The sequence below is a fragment of the Lathamus discolor genome, chromosome 3, assembly GCF_037157495.1.
Source record: "Lathamus discolor isolate bLatDis1 chromosome 3, bLatDis1.hap1, whole genome shotgun sequence".
Classification (NCBI taxonomy): domain Eukaryota; kingdom Metazoa; phylum Chordata; class Aves; order Psittaciformes; family Psittacidae; genus Lathamus; species Lathamus discolor.
The window spans coordinates 110,983,933-110,998,378 of NC_088886.1; the positions used below are offsets into that span (position 1 = coordinate 110,983,933).

The 14,446-nt window shown below is 47.7% G+C and overlaps 1 protein-coding gene across 1 annotated transcript in view; it reads left to right on the top strand.

The window, feature by feature from the left end:
* The first annotated feature begins 837 nt into the window (after nucleotides 1–837).
* The window catches only part of ACVR1C (activin A receptor type 1C), a 31,363-nt gene continuing 17,754 nt past the window's right edge, over nucleotides 838–14,446 (top strand). Inside the window, exon 1 of the mRNA XM_065671196.1 lies at nucleotides 838–975. Coding sequence (XP_065527268.1) covers nucleotides 903–975 — 73 coding nt within the window. The 5' untranslated portion in view covers nucleotides 838–902. The remainder of the gene's footprint in view (nucleotides 976–14,446) is intronic.

Below are 14,446 nucleotides of genomic sequence, written 5' to 3' on the forward strand. Positions count from 1 at the left end.
GGATCTTGATGAAGAATAGATTATAACAACACGTCGAATGAACGCTGAAAACAGTTCAGAATTTTGCTGTTTGTGAGGAATTTGGCACAGCCTGAAGGAAGCAACCAAGGGGAAGAACTCTAGATTCCTAGAAGGGTTAGAAGGGACCTTTTAGAGCTCATCCAGTTCCAACTCCCCTGCCATGGGCAGGGACACCTTCCACTAGACCAGGTTGCTCAAAGCCCCATCTGACCTGGCCTGGAACACTGCCGGGGATGGGGCAGCCACAGCTTCTCTGGGCACCCTGTGCCAGTGCCTTCCCACTCCCATAATAAAGAAATTCTTCCTAATATCTAAATGTTTCCTCTATCGGTTTAAAGCCATTCCTCCCTTGTTCTGTCACTACATGCCCTTGTAAAAAGCCCCGCTCCAGCACTGTAGGCCCCTCTAACCACTGGAATGCTGAAGAACACTAATATGTATTTGGAAAAAATCATAATTAAAACCTGAGGAGGAGAAGCCGTCGTTTCTTCTGGGCTAGCTTTACGTTTACCCTCCTTTGAGACTCTCAGAGGGCTGTCACGGTGAACCATTGCTCGTGCAGCGAGCGACGAGGCGGTGCCAGCCCGGGTTTCCCCTGGCAGAACCGGGGGGCTGAGCCGAACCCGGCTCCAGCGTCCCTTCCCCTCCGCACCCACGGCACCGCAGGAGGCCGAGCGGGACGGACGGGGGGGCTCCGGGCGGGGCAGCGCCGGCCCCCGCCCCGGCGGGGAAGGTAAGGGCGGGCGGGGCCGGCCGGGCCCCTCCCCGCTCCGCTATAGCTGCGGCCGGCAGCGCGGGGCGGGCAGCTGCCGGCGGGGCCGGCGCCCGGCAGCAGCGGCAGCAGCGGCAGCAGGATCCGTGCCCGCCGCCGGTGCGTGGCCATGTGGCGGGCGCCCAGCCCCGTGCTGCGAGTGGCCCTGCCGCTGCTGGGCGCCGCCGTCTCGCTGTGCGCAGGTAGGACCGGCACCGGGAGCGGCACCGGGCGTGCCCCGCCTGCCACCTTCGGCAACCGGGATGCGTGGTCGCCGCTGGGCGCGGGTGCAGCCATCGCTGCGCCGGGCGTCGGGACCCTCTCCCCTTCTCCCGGGACCTTCCCTCACCTCTGGTGCCCCCCGCCCCGCCGTGCGCCCGTTGCTCGACAGCTGTGCCCACGCCAGGCCGGGTCAGCGCTGTTTCTCGGGAGGTTAAGGAGCTTAATGCTTTTCATTGTGACCGGCGTATCCGCGCAAGAAATGGGTCAGCGGGGATTTACGGGGAATAACCAGCGCGGGGCTGGCTCCAGCCCACGCCCGTTGGGGCACTGCGCTCGCAGAAGTTAATCACAGAATGGTGAGGGTTGGGAAGGACCTTAAGACCATTCAGGTCTCGGCCGCTGGGTTCTAGCAAGGGCAGCCTGGTGGATCTCGCCGCGAGGGCGTTCGGGCGTGCACCCCACGCTTTGCTCGTGCACCCATAGCTCTGCTTGGTGCTTCAGAGGCAGCTTCGTCGAACTGAGCGCCCTTGGTCATGGTGAGAAGCTCTGGCATCTGCCTCGTGCGGGGTGTCCTGTGGGGCCGCCCAGGACGGTGTGCCCCATCCTGTCTTCCCAGCAGGACACAGGGGCCGATGGAACAAGGTTCACAAGTGCTGGAGGCTTCGGGCGGGGGCATGAAACACGCAGTGTCTAAGTTCTTCCAATAGAGGTTCTTCGCTTGCACAGCAGGTGCTATGAAACATTCATTCACCTCAATTTTTCATTTGAAACCCAAGCTTGTGCTCTCAAACAGGGCTCTGCAAACCAGCAGTTAGGCAGCATAGGATAGAATCTTTCAAATATATCTTTTTATTAGGTTTACTCTAATTTACTTTTCTCTCAATGTTTTAACTCCAGGAGCCTCTTGGTGTGATGCTCATTGCACTCTTGCAGAGAGGGGGTGGTCACAGCTCCAAGCTGAAGGGAAGGGGACTGTGTCCACCCCCCCACCCCAGTGCTCATATAATCCCTCCTTTTGGAAAAAGAGGAGTAACAAGGCTCTGCTGTTGATGTTTGAAGTACTTCTATAAAGTATTGTACATCCAGTAAATCTTTATGTCCTTCAACGGGTGTCAGACCTGGTCTTTCTGAGCTCTATATGTTTGTCTCATCTTCTGTTATTCAAGCTTAGAAGTGAACCACAGATACAGACAGCCCCATGCTACTCAAGGGTTTTTATGCTTGAATTGAACTGAAGCATCGCCAATGCTGTGGCCATTACTACTTCCCTCTGGAGACTATTCAGTACACTAATGAATCTCGTTGGCTTTGATTGTTATTTTTATAAAATAGTCTTGCACTGTTTTGCTCTCTGAAGTTTCAGTAGTACTGTCCTCTGTTTTTATTATCCCATTAGTTATCTTTTCAGAGTCTGGATTGGATAACGGGGTGTGTGTGTATGGTCCAGGGTAGGCAGACACCCTCTGCACCCTTACAGCTCTTCAGAGGGGGCGTTGAGGGGACTTACACATACCTAGGAACAGTCTTCAGGTCCTGAGCAGTGATTGCTGTTGAGTGTCAAGTATTTAGCTGTGCATCAGCTCGATCTACTGTATATAAGCTCACACTCCACTGCAAACCTGTCTGGACAGGGTATGTGACTAAGCGTGCTCTGATCATAGAATCATAGAATAGTTAGGGTTGGAAAGGACCTTAAGATCATCTAGTTCCAACCCCCCTGCTATGGGCAGGGACACCTCACCCTAAACCATGTCACCCAAGGCTCTGTCCAATCTGGCCTTGAGCACTGCCAGGGATGGAGCATTCACAGCTTCCCTGGGCAACCCATTCCAGTGCCTCACCACCCTTACAGTAAAGAACTTCCTCCTTATATCCAATCTAAACTTCCCCTGTTTAAGTTTTAACCCATTACCCCTTGTCCTGTCACTACAGTCCCTAATGAGGAGTCCCTCTCCAGCATCCTTATAGGCCCCCTTCAGATACTGGAAGGCTGCTATGAGGTCTCCACGCAGCCTTCTCTTCTCCAGGCTGAACAGCCCCAACTTCCTCAGCCCATCTTCATACGGGAGGTGCTCCAGTCCCCTGATCATCCTCGTGGCCCTCCTCTGGACTTGTTCCAACAGTTCCATGTCCTTTTTATGTTGAGGACACCAGAACTGCACACAATGCTCCAGGTGGGGTCTCAGGAGAGCAGAGTAGAGGGGCAGGATCATCTCCTTCGACCTGCTGGTCACGCTGCTTTTGATGCAGCCCAGGATACGGTTGGCTTTCTGGGCTGCGAGCGCACACTGAAGCTGGCTCATGTTCAGTTTCTCATTACCAGCACCCCCAAGTCCTTCTCTGCAGGGCTGCTCTGAATCTCTTCTCTGCCCAACCTGTAGCTGTGCCTGGAATTGCTCCAACCCAGGTGCAGGACCTTGCACTTGGCATGGTTGAACTTCATAAGGCTGGCATCAGCCCACCTCACAAGCGTGTCAAGGTCCCTCTGGATGGCATCCCTTCCCTCCAGCGTATCAACCGAACCACACAGCTTGGTGTCATCGGCAAACTTGCTGAGGGTGCACTCAATCCCACTGTCCATGTCAGCGATAAGCTGATAAGCTTTTTTACCCCCTGTTCTCTGTCATGCAAGCGTGTCATGGTGCCCCAGTATTCAGGTGTGGTTGTAGCATTAAGGGGAAAAGTATTTTGCTACTGATGTGGTGAATGGTCCTGCTGTTTCCTGTATGCTTACCTGCTATGGGCTTCTCAAAATTGCTTCTCCCTCCTGGCTCTCACCACCTTTGCTCTCCATCACCTCCATGTGTGCTGTATCAAAAGCTTTGCATGCTCTTCCATACTCTTCATAATATTATTTCAGGGAATTAGAGTACTTTGGGTGCTGTAAGCATTTCTAAATAAACAGGAGTTGAGGGTGCAGATTGCAGTAAGGAAGAATGTTGCTGTATCTGCTGGTGGCATGTTAGCCTCTTGTAGCACTGAACTGTCAACACTGAACTGCCTTCTATTCCTTGAGAGCCTTCAGGCATATGCTAAGTTTGTGAAAGTTTGTTTCCCACTTAAAAGCATTTTAATCTCCAGAAAGCAAACCATGAAAACCGTAAGCTGTCCCTGATGCATGGCAAAGATGCCTGTAGGTACATTAAAATGGGTAGGTGTGGATCTTCACTGTAACCGTGGGAGTGCCAGGAGTTTGTGTAGCTGAAAGCACAGACACACAAAAGCAACGACTGCTTACAGCCAGGTATAATAGAAATTTGCTGTATAAAAGTGAGAAGCAAAATAGGTTGCTATTGTAAATTGCTACATAATGATAAATATATGAAAATAGCACAGATTTGGACTGTTGCTGTGAGAGTAGTAATATAATAAAGCAATTTTATCTTCTTATCTTGTTCATGCTGTATAATATCCCTGTACTGAGTTATAAACAGTTGCTGAAAATGCTCTGTGGATCTCAAGTCTGAATGTTGAGCTCACTGTTTATTCCAGTGTTTCCTATAGGACATAAACTTGGGCTACAAGTCTGAGGTGTGTAACTCTCACAGCAATAGCTGCTGTGAACCGTCAACTGCGCATCTGTGTACGTGTGTGGTGCTGAAGGGTCCAGTGAGCCGCATTCTGCGAAAAGCATCTTTGTTCCAGCTTAATCATTTGGTTTGCTTAGTCCTTATTAACTGGCAATATTAAAAAGCCTACATGTTGTCAAGCACCGAAAATAGTATGTCCCTGGAAAGAAGTATGGCAGTAGCAAAGCAGTTGTACTTCACTGCACAATTTAGTTCACTGCTGTGTGACAAATTATCTGTATGATGCTGTCTTCTCATTTCTGTGTGTCACTGAAGCTCTGTTTTCCTAGCTTTTAGTAAAAAGCTATAAAAATAAATAAGCTTTAATGAAATGACACAGACGAGAAGCACAAGTGTTTTATGGCCCAACTGTGATCTACCAGGGTGTCTACCAACGATTCACACAGATAAAAGACTGTATGTGGGATGAGTGGGTGCAATTTCATTTTGCTTTTTTGAAGTAGCTCTAGATTCTTACCAGTTGTGTGCGATGATTATTGTAGTCTGTAACGTGGCCAGGATAGTTTGGCACTTTTGAAGAGCACTGCTGAAACAAGAGCGATACAGTTGCTCTCCACGTGCAGCAGTGCGGCCATTCATCCCTGTCAGGTAGGGTATGAGCTGCTGCATGTGCCTGTTGGTTCAGCTGTACACATGTTGGAGTGTCTGATGAACTCTGTCTTGGGTTACGGCATTTGCGATGTCACAGCTTTCCACACAAATCCCTAGGAAAAGGGCTCTTGGACATCCTGCTGAAGCCCCTTGGAGCCATAGCCTGCTACTATATTCTTTGTATCAGGTGCAGGGAGGGATAGGCTCAGGGATTTTTTTTTATGCTTATTTCTTGTAGGCTAGAAATTCAGCTTCTGCCTAGCTGGGGAGGTTCTGATAACCTGGTAATTAACATAACCATGACATGAAAGTGTTGAGCGGTGAGCAGATAATAGGGAAGAGATATTTGGATAATAACTCCCTGTTCAAAAATGTGATTTCCTCTCTTGTAACTGAAGTGCTGTTAGGCTCTGAATTATCATGGTTCATCTCTAGCTACCATGCAGAGAACAAAGTCCTAACTGAAGCCGAAGTTGGATACCTTAATCTAAATGCTGTGAATACCCACTGAGGAGGGCCGTTACCTCCCCAGCACCTCTGAACATGTGTAGGTGAATCTGGGCACAGCAAATCACTCTGGGGGTTGATGGTTTTGTCGCTTTAGCACATGTCCTGTCCTGAGTGCTGTCAGAGATGCTGCAGCACTGGGGTCCACCAAGATTGGAATTCTTCCATTGCCTTAGGGGTGTAGTGATGGATGTAACCCTGCCTGTGCCAGCCCTCCTTCAGAGGTGGCTTCATTTCACTGCTGGGTGTAGCCCGGGGAATGCCTTTTTCCAGAACAAGTGGTATTTGCAAGTTAATTTCTTCTTACGGAAGAGAACAGGAAAGGACCTACAACAATCGTCTTGTCCAACTGCCAGTATGCAGTCGGAATTCTGTCTTTTCTGTGCTTGGTTCGTCTTCAGTTTGACCGGCAAAAATAAATGAAGTGCACTCAAAAGTCAATGTTTCCTGAATTCCATGTTTACCAGGAAGCTGAATCTAGGCGATTGGAGCAGTATTTGCAGGACTTGCATCCCTCTCACTTCGCCAGCAGTAAGCATTTTCAGTCTGACATAAAGTGGGGCAAAACCACCATCAGTTAAGTAAAAGGGATGTTTTAGGTTTCCAAATGATTTGAAATATTATGCTCACCTTAGGACAGCAATTTAAAACTGTTAAAATTTTCATCCTAAAAATAGAATTTCATCCTTCAGTACCTACCTATGTTTTTGTGAAAAAAGCTGTATTTAACTAGAGGGGAGCTGTATGGCAATAGAAAAGGCAGTCAGTGTCATTTCCTGGATGTAAAGTACCTTGCCTGACTCTCTTCAGACGTTGGCTATATTCAGCTTTCAGTGCTAGGGATTCTTTTTTATGCATGCCATTTCACACTGGCAGTTGGTGGTAAATGCTGTCAGCACTGTGCTATTGCAGCTGCCTCCCCATGGAACTCGTACCCTCAGCCCTACACTGGATCCTTCTTCAGCGCCTTACAGACCAAGACCAGCACATTCTTCTTCAGCTTTATGTGTAGGCTGTATCTCACAGAATTCTTGCATGCATTGTGTTTGGCTTGCACGGCTTCCTAAAGCACACCTTTTCAAAGGATATCCTGCATAATCAAAACCAATGAGAAATTAGCAAATGTCTGACAGCTTATTCCAACAAAAATAATTTCTTTCGGTTTCATTGCTCTCTCCCTGCTCAGTTATCATTAGTTTAAATGCCTGGCCTCAGCTTCTGTCTACTGCTTTTCTTGGTCATGGTTGCTGAGCTTTTTTAGAAGAAGGATTTTGAGTACCTAGTGCCCTACTTCCAAAGTTAAGATACTTGCAGATGTTAATAAAATCACTTCCCATACGTATTTTTAAGGAATGAAAATATTGGAACTACCTGGTGCTGTCACTCTAAGGCATTTTCTTCAGTTCTGGAATATGGACTTTTCCTTTCTAGAGCTTTCTAGTTTTTGCCTAGTTTGGTATCAGTCCTCTCTGCAGTATATTTATGTAGTGAGCTTTTAATCTACTATTACTCCTACTGCTTTTTGGTGGGTTTTTTTTTCCAGAGTGGGAACTTCTCTGTATTCTTCATAGTAGCCCCCAAAACAAGGGTTTTTCAACACTTGTCATTACTCAAGGTTCTGGTTTCCTCTTCTGAAGAAATGTTGCCAGATAATGAATGTGACAGGGACGCGCTGTCACGTCCATGGATGTGGAGACCCATGGGCTCGCGGCTGCATGCGGGAGCCAGAGGGGTGGTCCCTGCAGCCCCAACCATCGCTGCTCCTCCAGCACATGCTTGAAGAGGGAGGGTGGGACACGGTATGAGTACAGAACATGCTGTCCGGACTGTCCCAGCTCTGGCAGCTGGCAGGTTAGGGGCTCTCAGTTTGAAGATGGGTTTGTATCTGTGTATGGCAGCTTCTACAAATCTCTTGTACGTAAGGGTGGAATTAGCCAATGATTTTTTGCATACACTAATACTTTATCCTAAACAGTGGCAATAATACCAACACCTAGTGCTGTTGGGAAGGGTGGCAAGGCAGCATGAGAAGGCAGAGTGCTTCCTCTTGCTTGTTGTAAGTCTTCTGTCAATAACATCCACGCTGCCTGAGACTGTCAAGTTAATGGGCAGTGGTAAGTGGCTGATCCCATTCGCCTTTTCAGTATGATCTATGATTTCTTTATAAAACTTTCATATCTCCCCAAAATTGCCTTTGACATGAAAGAGCCCAGTTTCCTAATCTGTGTCCAGTCCCCTTTGCCATCTGTCCCGTAACAATTTCTGCTTCTCCTCTGCCCTTCTGGAGTGTGTGAGGGAAACCAGTCCCAGATGGCAGAACAGGGCACTGCATCTCCTGGCTTCTGGTTGTGCCTCCCTCTGTGAGCTGAGCTGATGTTCCCCAGAGAAAGCCAGAGCTATCTCTGTTCTGAGTGCTGATATTACTGCACATACACAAGTGAAGTTGTTTCTTCTCCTGTATGATTTTACTCTCTTCTGCCTTTCAGTCCCTTAGCACGGTGATATTTCTTTGTGATTCTCTGAAGTCTGTTTTTTCTGTCCTCAGCAAACCTTGCTGCTTTCTGATCGATTCCCCTTTCCAGATCACTGGAGCACACAACACGCGTTCTCGTGGCTCTGCAGATAAAAGTCTCTCACTGTGAATGCTGGCAGTTTCCCTCTACCTTTTATCCCAGCTGCTACCAGGCAAGTGGGCTGACCTCTGGATAAGACTCAAGCAGCTCTGCCTCATGGCAGCGAAGTTTCTTTGCTATGGTTGGTTACCTGCAGTCATGCAGACTCGGTCAGAGAATGCCTGCTGAGGGACAGTGCCAGAGCCAGCCCCATGTGGCACCTTTACCTGTGCCTGAACCAGTTTTTGTTCCAGTGCCATCATAACAGATTGGACAGTAGGGATTGGCCAGCCTGTAGTTCTTAGGGTCTGCTTTGAGATGTTTTTTAACAGCACTGAAGCTTTTGCCCCCTGGCACCCTCCCAGGAGTGGGGTGGCTGGGTTGAGTGGTGGGTCAGGTCCAGGTATGGGCCTTGCAGTATTGCAACACTTCCTCCCATGTGAGGGTGGCCTGGGGGGCAGCTGTGTCCTCACACTGTGGTCTGTGCCTGAGATGGGGACCTGAGCAGTGTGGGCAGCCCACGCTCACGTGAGCCCAGGAAATAAAATGAAAGGATATGTGAAGTGCACAATACAGAATAACTGTACAGAAGGACAGAGGATGGAAACACTCTGGACATTCAGCCCTCCTTCCCATTATGATTAAAGACAAGTAATTGCTGTAAGGCCACTTAGATAGTTGCTGTCCAGTTTAATTTTGAAATGCTCTGCTGCCCTGCAGTCACAAGAATAAACTGCTGTTGTGGGTAGTGCTGCTTTATGACTTAATGGAAGATTAATGCCTTGTTAAATCCGTATAGCAAAAAATCTTTGTTGAAATGTAGAACCTTGTGTGATTCGTAAGAGATAGCAAGTTGGGGTTTTATGTCCCTATGGTTTTTAGTTTACTGTTTTAGTCCCACAGTCTTAGTTTATTCCAGTTACGCTCAGTTCTTGCAGTTTAACTGCAGAAGTTGCACTATGTCTATTTACTTGTTTTAGTTGTTAGCTGCCTTTGTTACCTGGTGTCTAAACTCATTTTCTTTCATCTGTTGCTCGCATGTAGTTTCGTTCTTGTTCTTTGATTATCTAGTGATTCATGTGTTTGAAGCTGACACTTGAGGAAAAATGGATGGAAGCGTATAAAAAACAATCTTCTGCTGTGCATCCTTGTGTTGGTTTGTTGTGAATCAGGTGCTGGCTCAGTTATTCCTGCTACGTAAGTTAGTTGTACAATGCATTTGCTTGTACTGTGTGTTTTCTTACAGTTGCATTGAAAACTAAATGGCAAAAAAACAACCTGTTGCTTTTTCTGTAAGTCATGCAGGTTATTTTCTGCTCGAAGAACAAATCATCCCGTCCTTGATTCATGGTCTCATCCAAGAAACTGGTATAAAGTCTCAGCTCCTATTGCAATAAGAACAGGAAAAAAAATGCTTGAGAACTACTTATGTCTGAAAAATGATAAAACCAGGGAACACCTCTTCATCCTGGCCTCAATATCTAAAGGTTGCTTTCCTTGTGTATTGGACTGCTCATGAATTACTTCCTGGTCACCTCAGTTGGCTGTTGGTTTTTCCTGTTGTTCACTTGGGTCTTGACAAGTGCGGTGCTTCTCTTTGGAAGTCAAGAGAGCTGCACACCCCTGCCATGCAGTGTGTCTTTGTAACTGCTGTCCTTACCAAAGGGAGCTCGTGTCCCCTCCTGCTCTGACCCTGCCCTGGGCTATGCAGCTGATCTTGGCAGGACAGTGTGCTCATGATCCTCGCAGAGGTGCAGCCTCTGCGGGGAGCTGTTCTCTGGGGAGATTGGGCACAAATTTGTTAATGACTGCTGGAGAATTACATGCTCAGAACTGTAACCACTGGCAACGAAGTTTGGATGCCTAACATAGCTCTCTGAGGCTATGGCAAATGTCAGTTGTTCACTTTCTCCTAATTTCCCAACCAGAGAATGCAATGTTTTAAGGGAAATGTTCTTGTGCTTGAGTAAATAAAGAGCCATGTTCATTACTGGATTAAAAAGTGCCTTGTTTTGAAACTTTGGGAGCATATTTGCCCCCTGCCTCTTTGATCCTTTTCCCTTTAACTCCTTCACAGTCACCTTACTCCACTTCTCTGGTTCCTGTGGTGGTGGAAATCCTGACTTTCTTCCTGTGACGCTATACACCTAGACAGGACCGTCCCTGGAACAGAGCTGGAGAAATGTGGTATTCCTTCCTCTGGGATAGAAAAGGAATTTCTTGCTGCCCGTAGGGACTTGCAGAATTTCAGTCAATATTCGCAAATTCTTCCTCTTCCTTTGTGCCATAGAATGGCTGCTTGGGAGCGGAAGCATGGTTCAAAGGTGGTTGCTTGAGCAGTGTGAGACACTTAGGAGATCTTTTGTCATAATGCTGTTACCCGTCTGGTGTGTGAACTGAGGGGAGTGTCTTGCCAGCTCCTCTGGGACAGTGGTGTAGTCAAAGTAGAGCAGAAACTATGCGGTAATGTGAAAGCTTGAGATACATTGCTAGTTATTATAGGTTGCCAGATTATATAGGTGAGTATGGACGTTTTTTCCATAAAACCAAAATGGTAATAGAGGAAGTTGTCATGAATAAACTGGAAGAGCACTGAGTCATGCCTAGTGGATGAGCATGGATAAGTCGCAAATTCTGGCGAGTCCTGTGTCCCTGAGGTTGTCAGTGGGGATGGTGATATGGGCTCGGCCAAGTTCAAGTGGTTGTACAGGTATCTGCGAGGAGCTACACATGTGGTGCAGTACAGGGACACAGCACATCCCTGGCAGTGTTCAAGGCCGGGTTAGACGGGGCTTTGAGCAACCTGGTCTAGTGGAAGGTGTCCCTGCCTGTGACAGGAGGTTGGAACTAGACGGTCTTCAAGGTCCCTTCCAACCCAAACCATTCTAGGATTCTATAGCACTGGGTAAGAGCTGATGGGGTCCCCTTGTTCAGCGGGACCAGGAGCATGAAAAGAGTGGATCTTCCCACAGGCATGTTCGCAAGGGTTCAGGATCCTCTTCAATTCCATGAGGTGGGGCAGCTGAAATAGCTTTCATGGTTACATTTTAAGATCGTACTGCTCTGTTAACAAAGGATTCTTGATGTACATAAATGGTCTTGGAAACAAGGTTGGGTATTTGTATCTGGTCTTCTGTATGAGAAATTAGCCAGTAGCACAGGCAGGTATCTAGGGAATCTTGGGCTTCTATGTTTGTAGAATTATATTTAAAAGTGGTCTGTGTAAATCTTCTGGGAGGAAAGAGTTTTGTCTGCCCCACAGCTCAGACTTGTCTTTAGATAGTTTTAGCCACGCTGTTCTCCTGTTTGGTTTTTTTCTTTTTCCTCTGTAAAGGCAGCATTTATCCATGGGTGAGCAATGGCAGAAAATACAATGCTAGGAAAATATGAAATATGAGGCTGAAGGGAGTGCAGGTTTCGCCTCTTGGTAGGACCCCTTTGAATCTTGCTAGCATCAGAGACATGTGAAGCCTTCGTTCTTGCCGACCAGTGCGTTATTCCTAGTTCTCATGATGTTGTTCCTTTGACTTCCAGCACACATCAACTGATAGTCCAGACCTGTTCCAGGCCAAAAAGTCTTGGTTTAGGAAGACTTGGCTGGAGCAGCTGATCTCAGAAGCAGGCTAGCTCAGGGCTGTTGAAAGCAGCAGAACGGAGAAGCCTCTCTCTGGTGCTGCCAGTGCAGTGCTTCCCCTGCCCCGGCACTGAATGCTGCCCCTGAGCAGGGAGAGTGTGAAACCTTGTCCGAGAGATGGGGGAAGAGTCTGGTGGAGTCAGGACTGAGAGGCTATGGGGGCTAATGATGCAGCTAGCAATCCCATAGGAAGGAAAGCAGGACCAAGAGCAAGGACTGAAGCAGTAACTGGGAGAGGGTGAAGGGAGAGACATGTGGATGGGAGGGTATGTTGGTGAGGCTTTGCGAGCTGGTGGGGTGTGAGTGAGTGTGAGCCACCTTGGGAGGAGTTGATGTGCTGGTGGAGAGGTGTGGACACTCCTGGGGACAGCCCCCGGTATTAGGCGGCAGTGGGGGTCTGGAGCTGCCTAATGCTGGGGGAATGGGAACTGGGGTGGGGTGGGATTTGGGACAGATCAGGACAGCTGGAAGGAGCTGGGTTGAGAAGAACAGGCTGAAGGGTCTGTACCTGCTAGGGCTGTGGTTATCAGCTTTTTTAAAAGGAATGATTAAAAAGGACAACCGTTCAAGTGTGGTAGGACAAGCACACCTTAAAATGCTTTTTAGGATGTAATGGGTTTGGGTGTGGACAAGGTTTTTTTTTTCTTTGTATGCTCTTCCACTTCCAAACTGAACGTAGTGTTCCCATCAGAAGTTTGCGTGCCTGTCTTGTGTGTGTCTGTGAGCTCAGTAGTTCCAAAGGAGAAGGAGGAATGCTTGTCAAGCCACCTTGGTCTCCAGGACTTTCTAGTCTCCAGTGGGCATGAGTAATTCCCTGCAAGTTGAGTTCAACATGCTCCCATCCCTGCTCCTCCCAGCTTGTCATAGGGCAGCTGAATGCATTCACTTTCAGAAGCAATAATGATGTAATTGGGTTGTACTGGGAATTTTGGCCAAAACCTTCTTTCTTTTTATGCTTCTTTGTGTAATGGCTTTTTGCAGAAGCAGCTCTGTGGGGAGCAGGTCTGATTTCCATAGTCTGTGAACTTTCATTTGTGGGCAGTAGATTGGACAAGTTGGTTCTGAGCAAAACACTCAGAACTAAAGAGAAAAATGGGGTTAGAGTCTTTCAGTGAAGTAGAAAGAAAAAAGGACATTGAGCAGAGTAAAACACTCTGTGAACACAACAGTAGAAAATACTGGTCTTCAAGCAGTGCATCCCCTGCTTTCCCAGCCAGGCGAGCCAGTGTCAGACTGGTGTGCTCATGGGGCATCCAGCCAGTGCTGGGTACAAGTAGGGTTGAGGTGGTGCATAGCCCCTTTCATTCTGGAGATAAGTGACTGTCTTAGCTTGGTCAGAGAGGTTACAGAGTCCCTTAGCTATCTTGTTCTCACCCTGTGTTCACAGTGCTCAGAGGGATACCCTTGAAGCTATTCGGGACTTGCAGTGACAGTTTTGTTCAGCTGCTCTCAAGCAATGTGCAAAATACCAGGATATGGATAAAACTTTTGGTTACTTACTGTGGATGACATTGTAAAGACCATTTCCCATTTTATTTTTAGGTGATGAGAAGGGGGAGAAGAACAGCATAATGATGTGTCTGAAACACTGAAGGCACTTGCGACAACCTTATACTCATTTCCTCAAGTAATGGTTTTATTTTGCAGCACTGGTGATGATGTGTCTGTTTTTCTTCGGCTAGATCTGTTATTTATTTGGATCTGATGAGTCTTGCTCCTGGCATCTCTTCTAGGGCTATGGTAATATCTTTAAGGAAGAGATTCACCTGTTTTGTTGCTGGGTGATTGATTGTGTTCACTTCCTGCACAGAGAGACAGCCAAAGCAGACAGACAGTGATATGGTTCCTAGCGTACCCTGCATCCAGGATAAACACGAACATATGGTGCCAAGGAAGTTTGTTGCGGGCCTAAGCTGAAGATAAACACTACAAGCTGTTATTTCAGAAGGGTAGCACAGGATGAAGGTTGTTGTAAAGAAAACAAATAGTGTCACAGAAACAGAAATCAAATTTGCACTGACGTCTGTCAGGACTTCTCTGCTCCTCCAGAGGCTCCGAGATGAGTCCCCTGCTCCTCCTGCCACGTGGCGAGCACTGCTGCAGCCATCGGTCATCGCTCCTTCCCCCTCAGCTGTGGGTGTGGGACACAATAAATTACACCAAGAGCCAGGGCATTCCTGTGTAAACAAAGCTTTTGCTGGTTGCCAGCTGAGGATGATGGTATAGACTGGTTTAGGTCCTAGTATGATCAGGGAAAGGTAGCAGAGAGTGGGGCACACTGCCTTGTCAGGGGCCAGCTACATCAGAAGAAAGCTCGTCTGTTCCCGGTGGCCATCCTTGTTTCCTCATACTTTTACTTGTCAGTTGTCTGTTATCTTTAGCTAAAAGAAACAGCCTCCCTCTGCCCAATTTCCCCCAAACCAGAATTGCTTTATGGATAAGGTTACTTTTTAATTATATTGTTTTTAAATACCGTGGCTTCTGTAAGTAGAACAGGGTTCAATCTTGCAGGGTTATA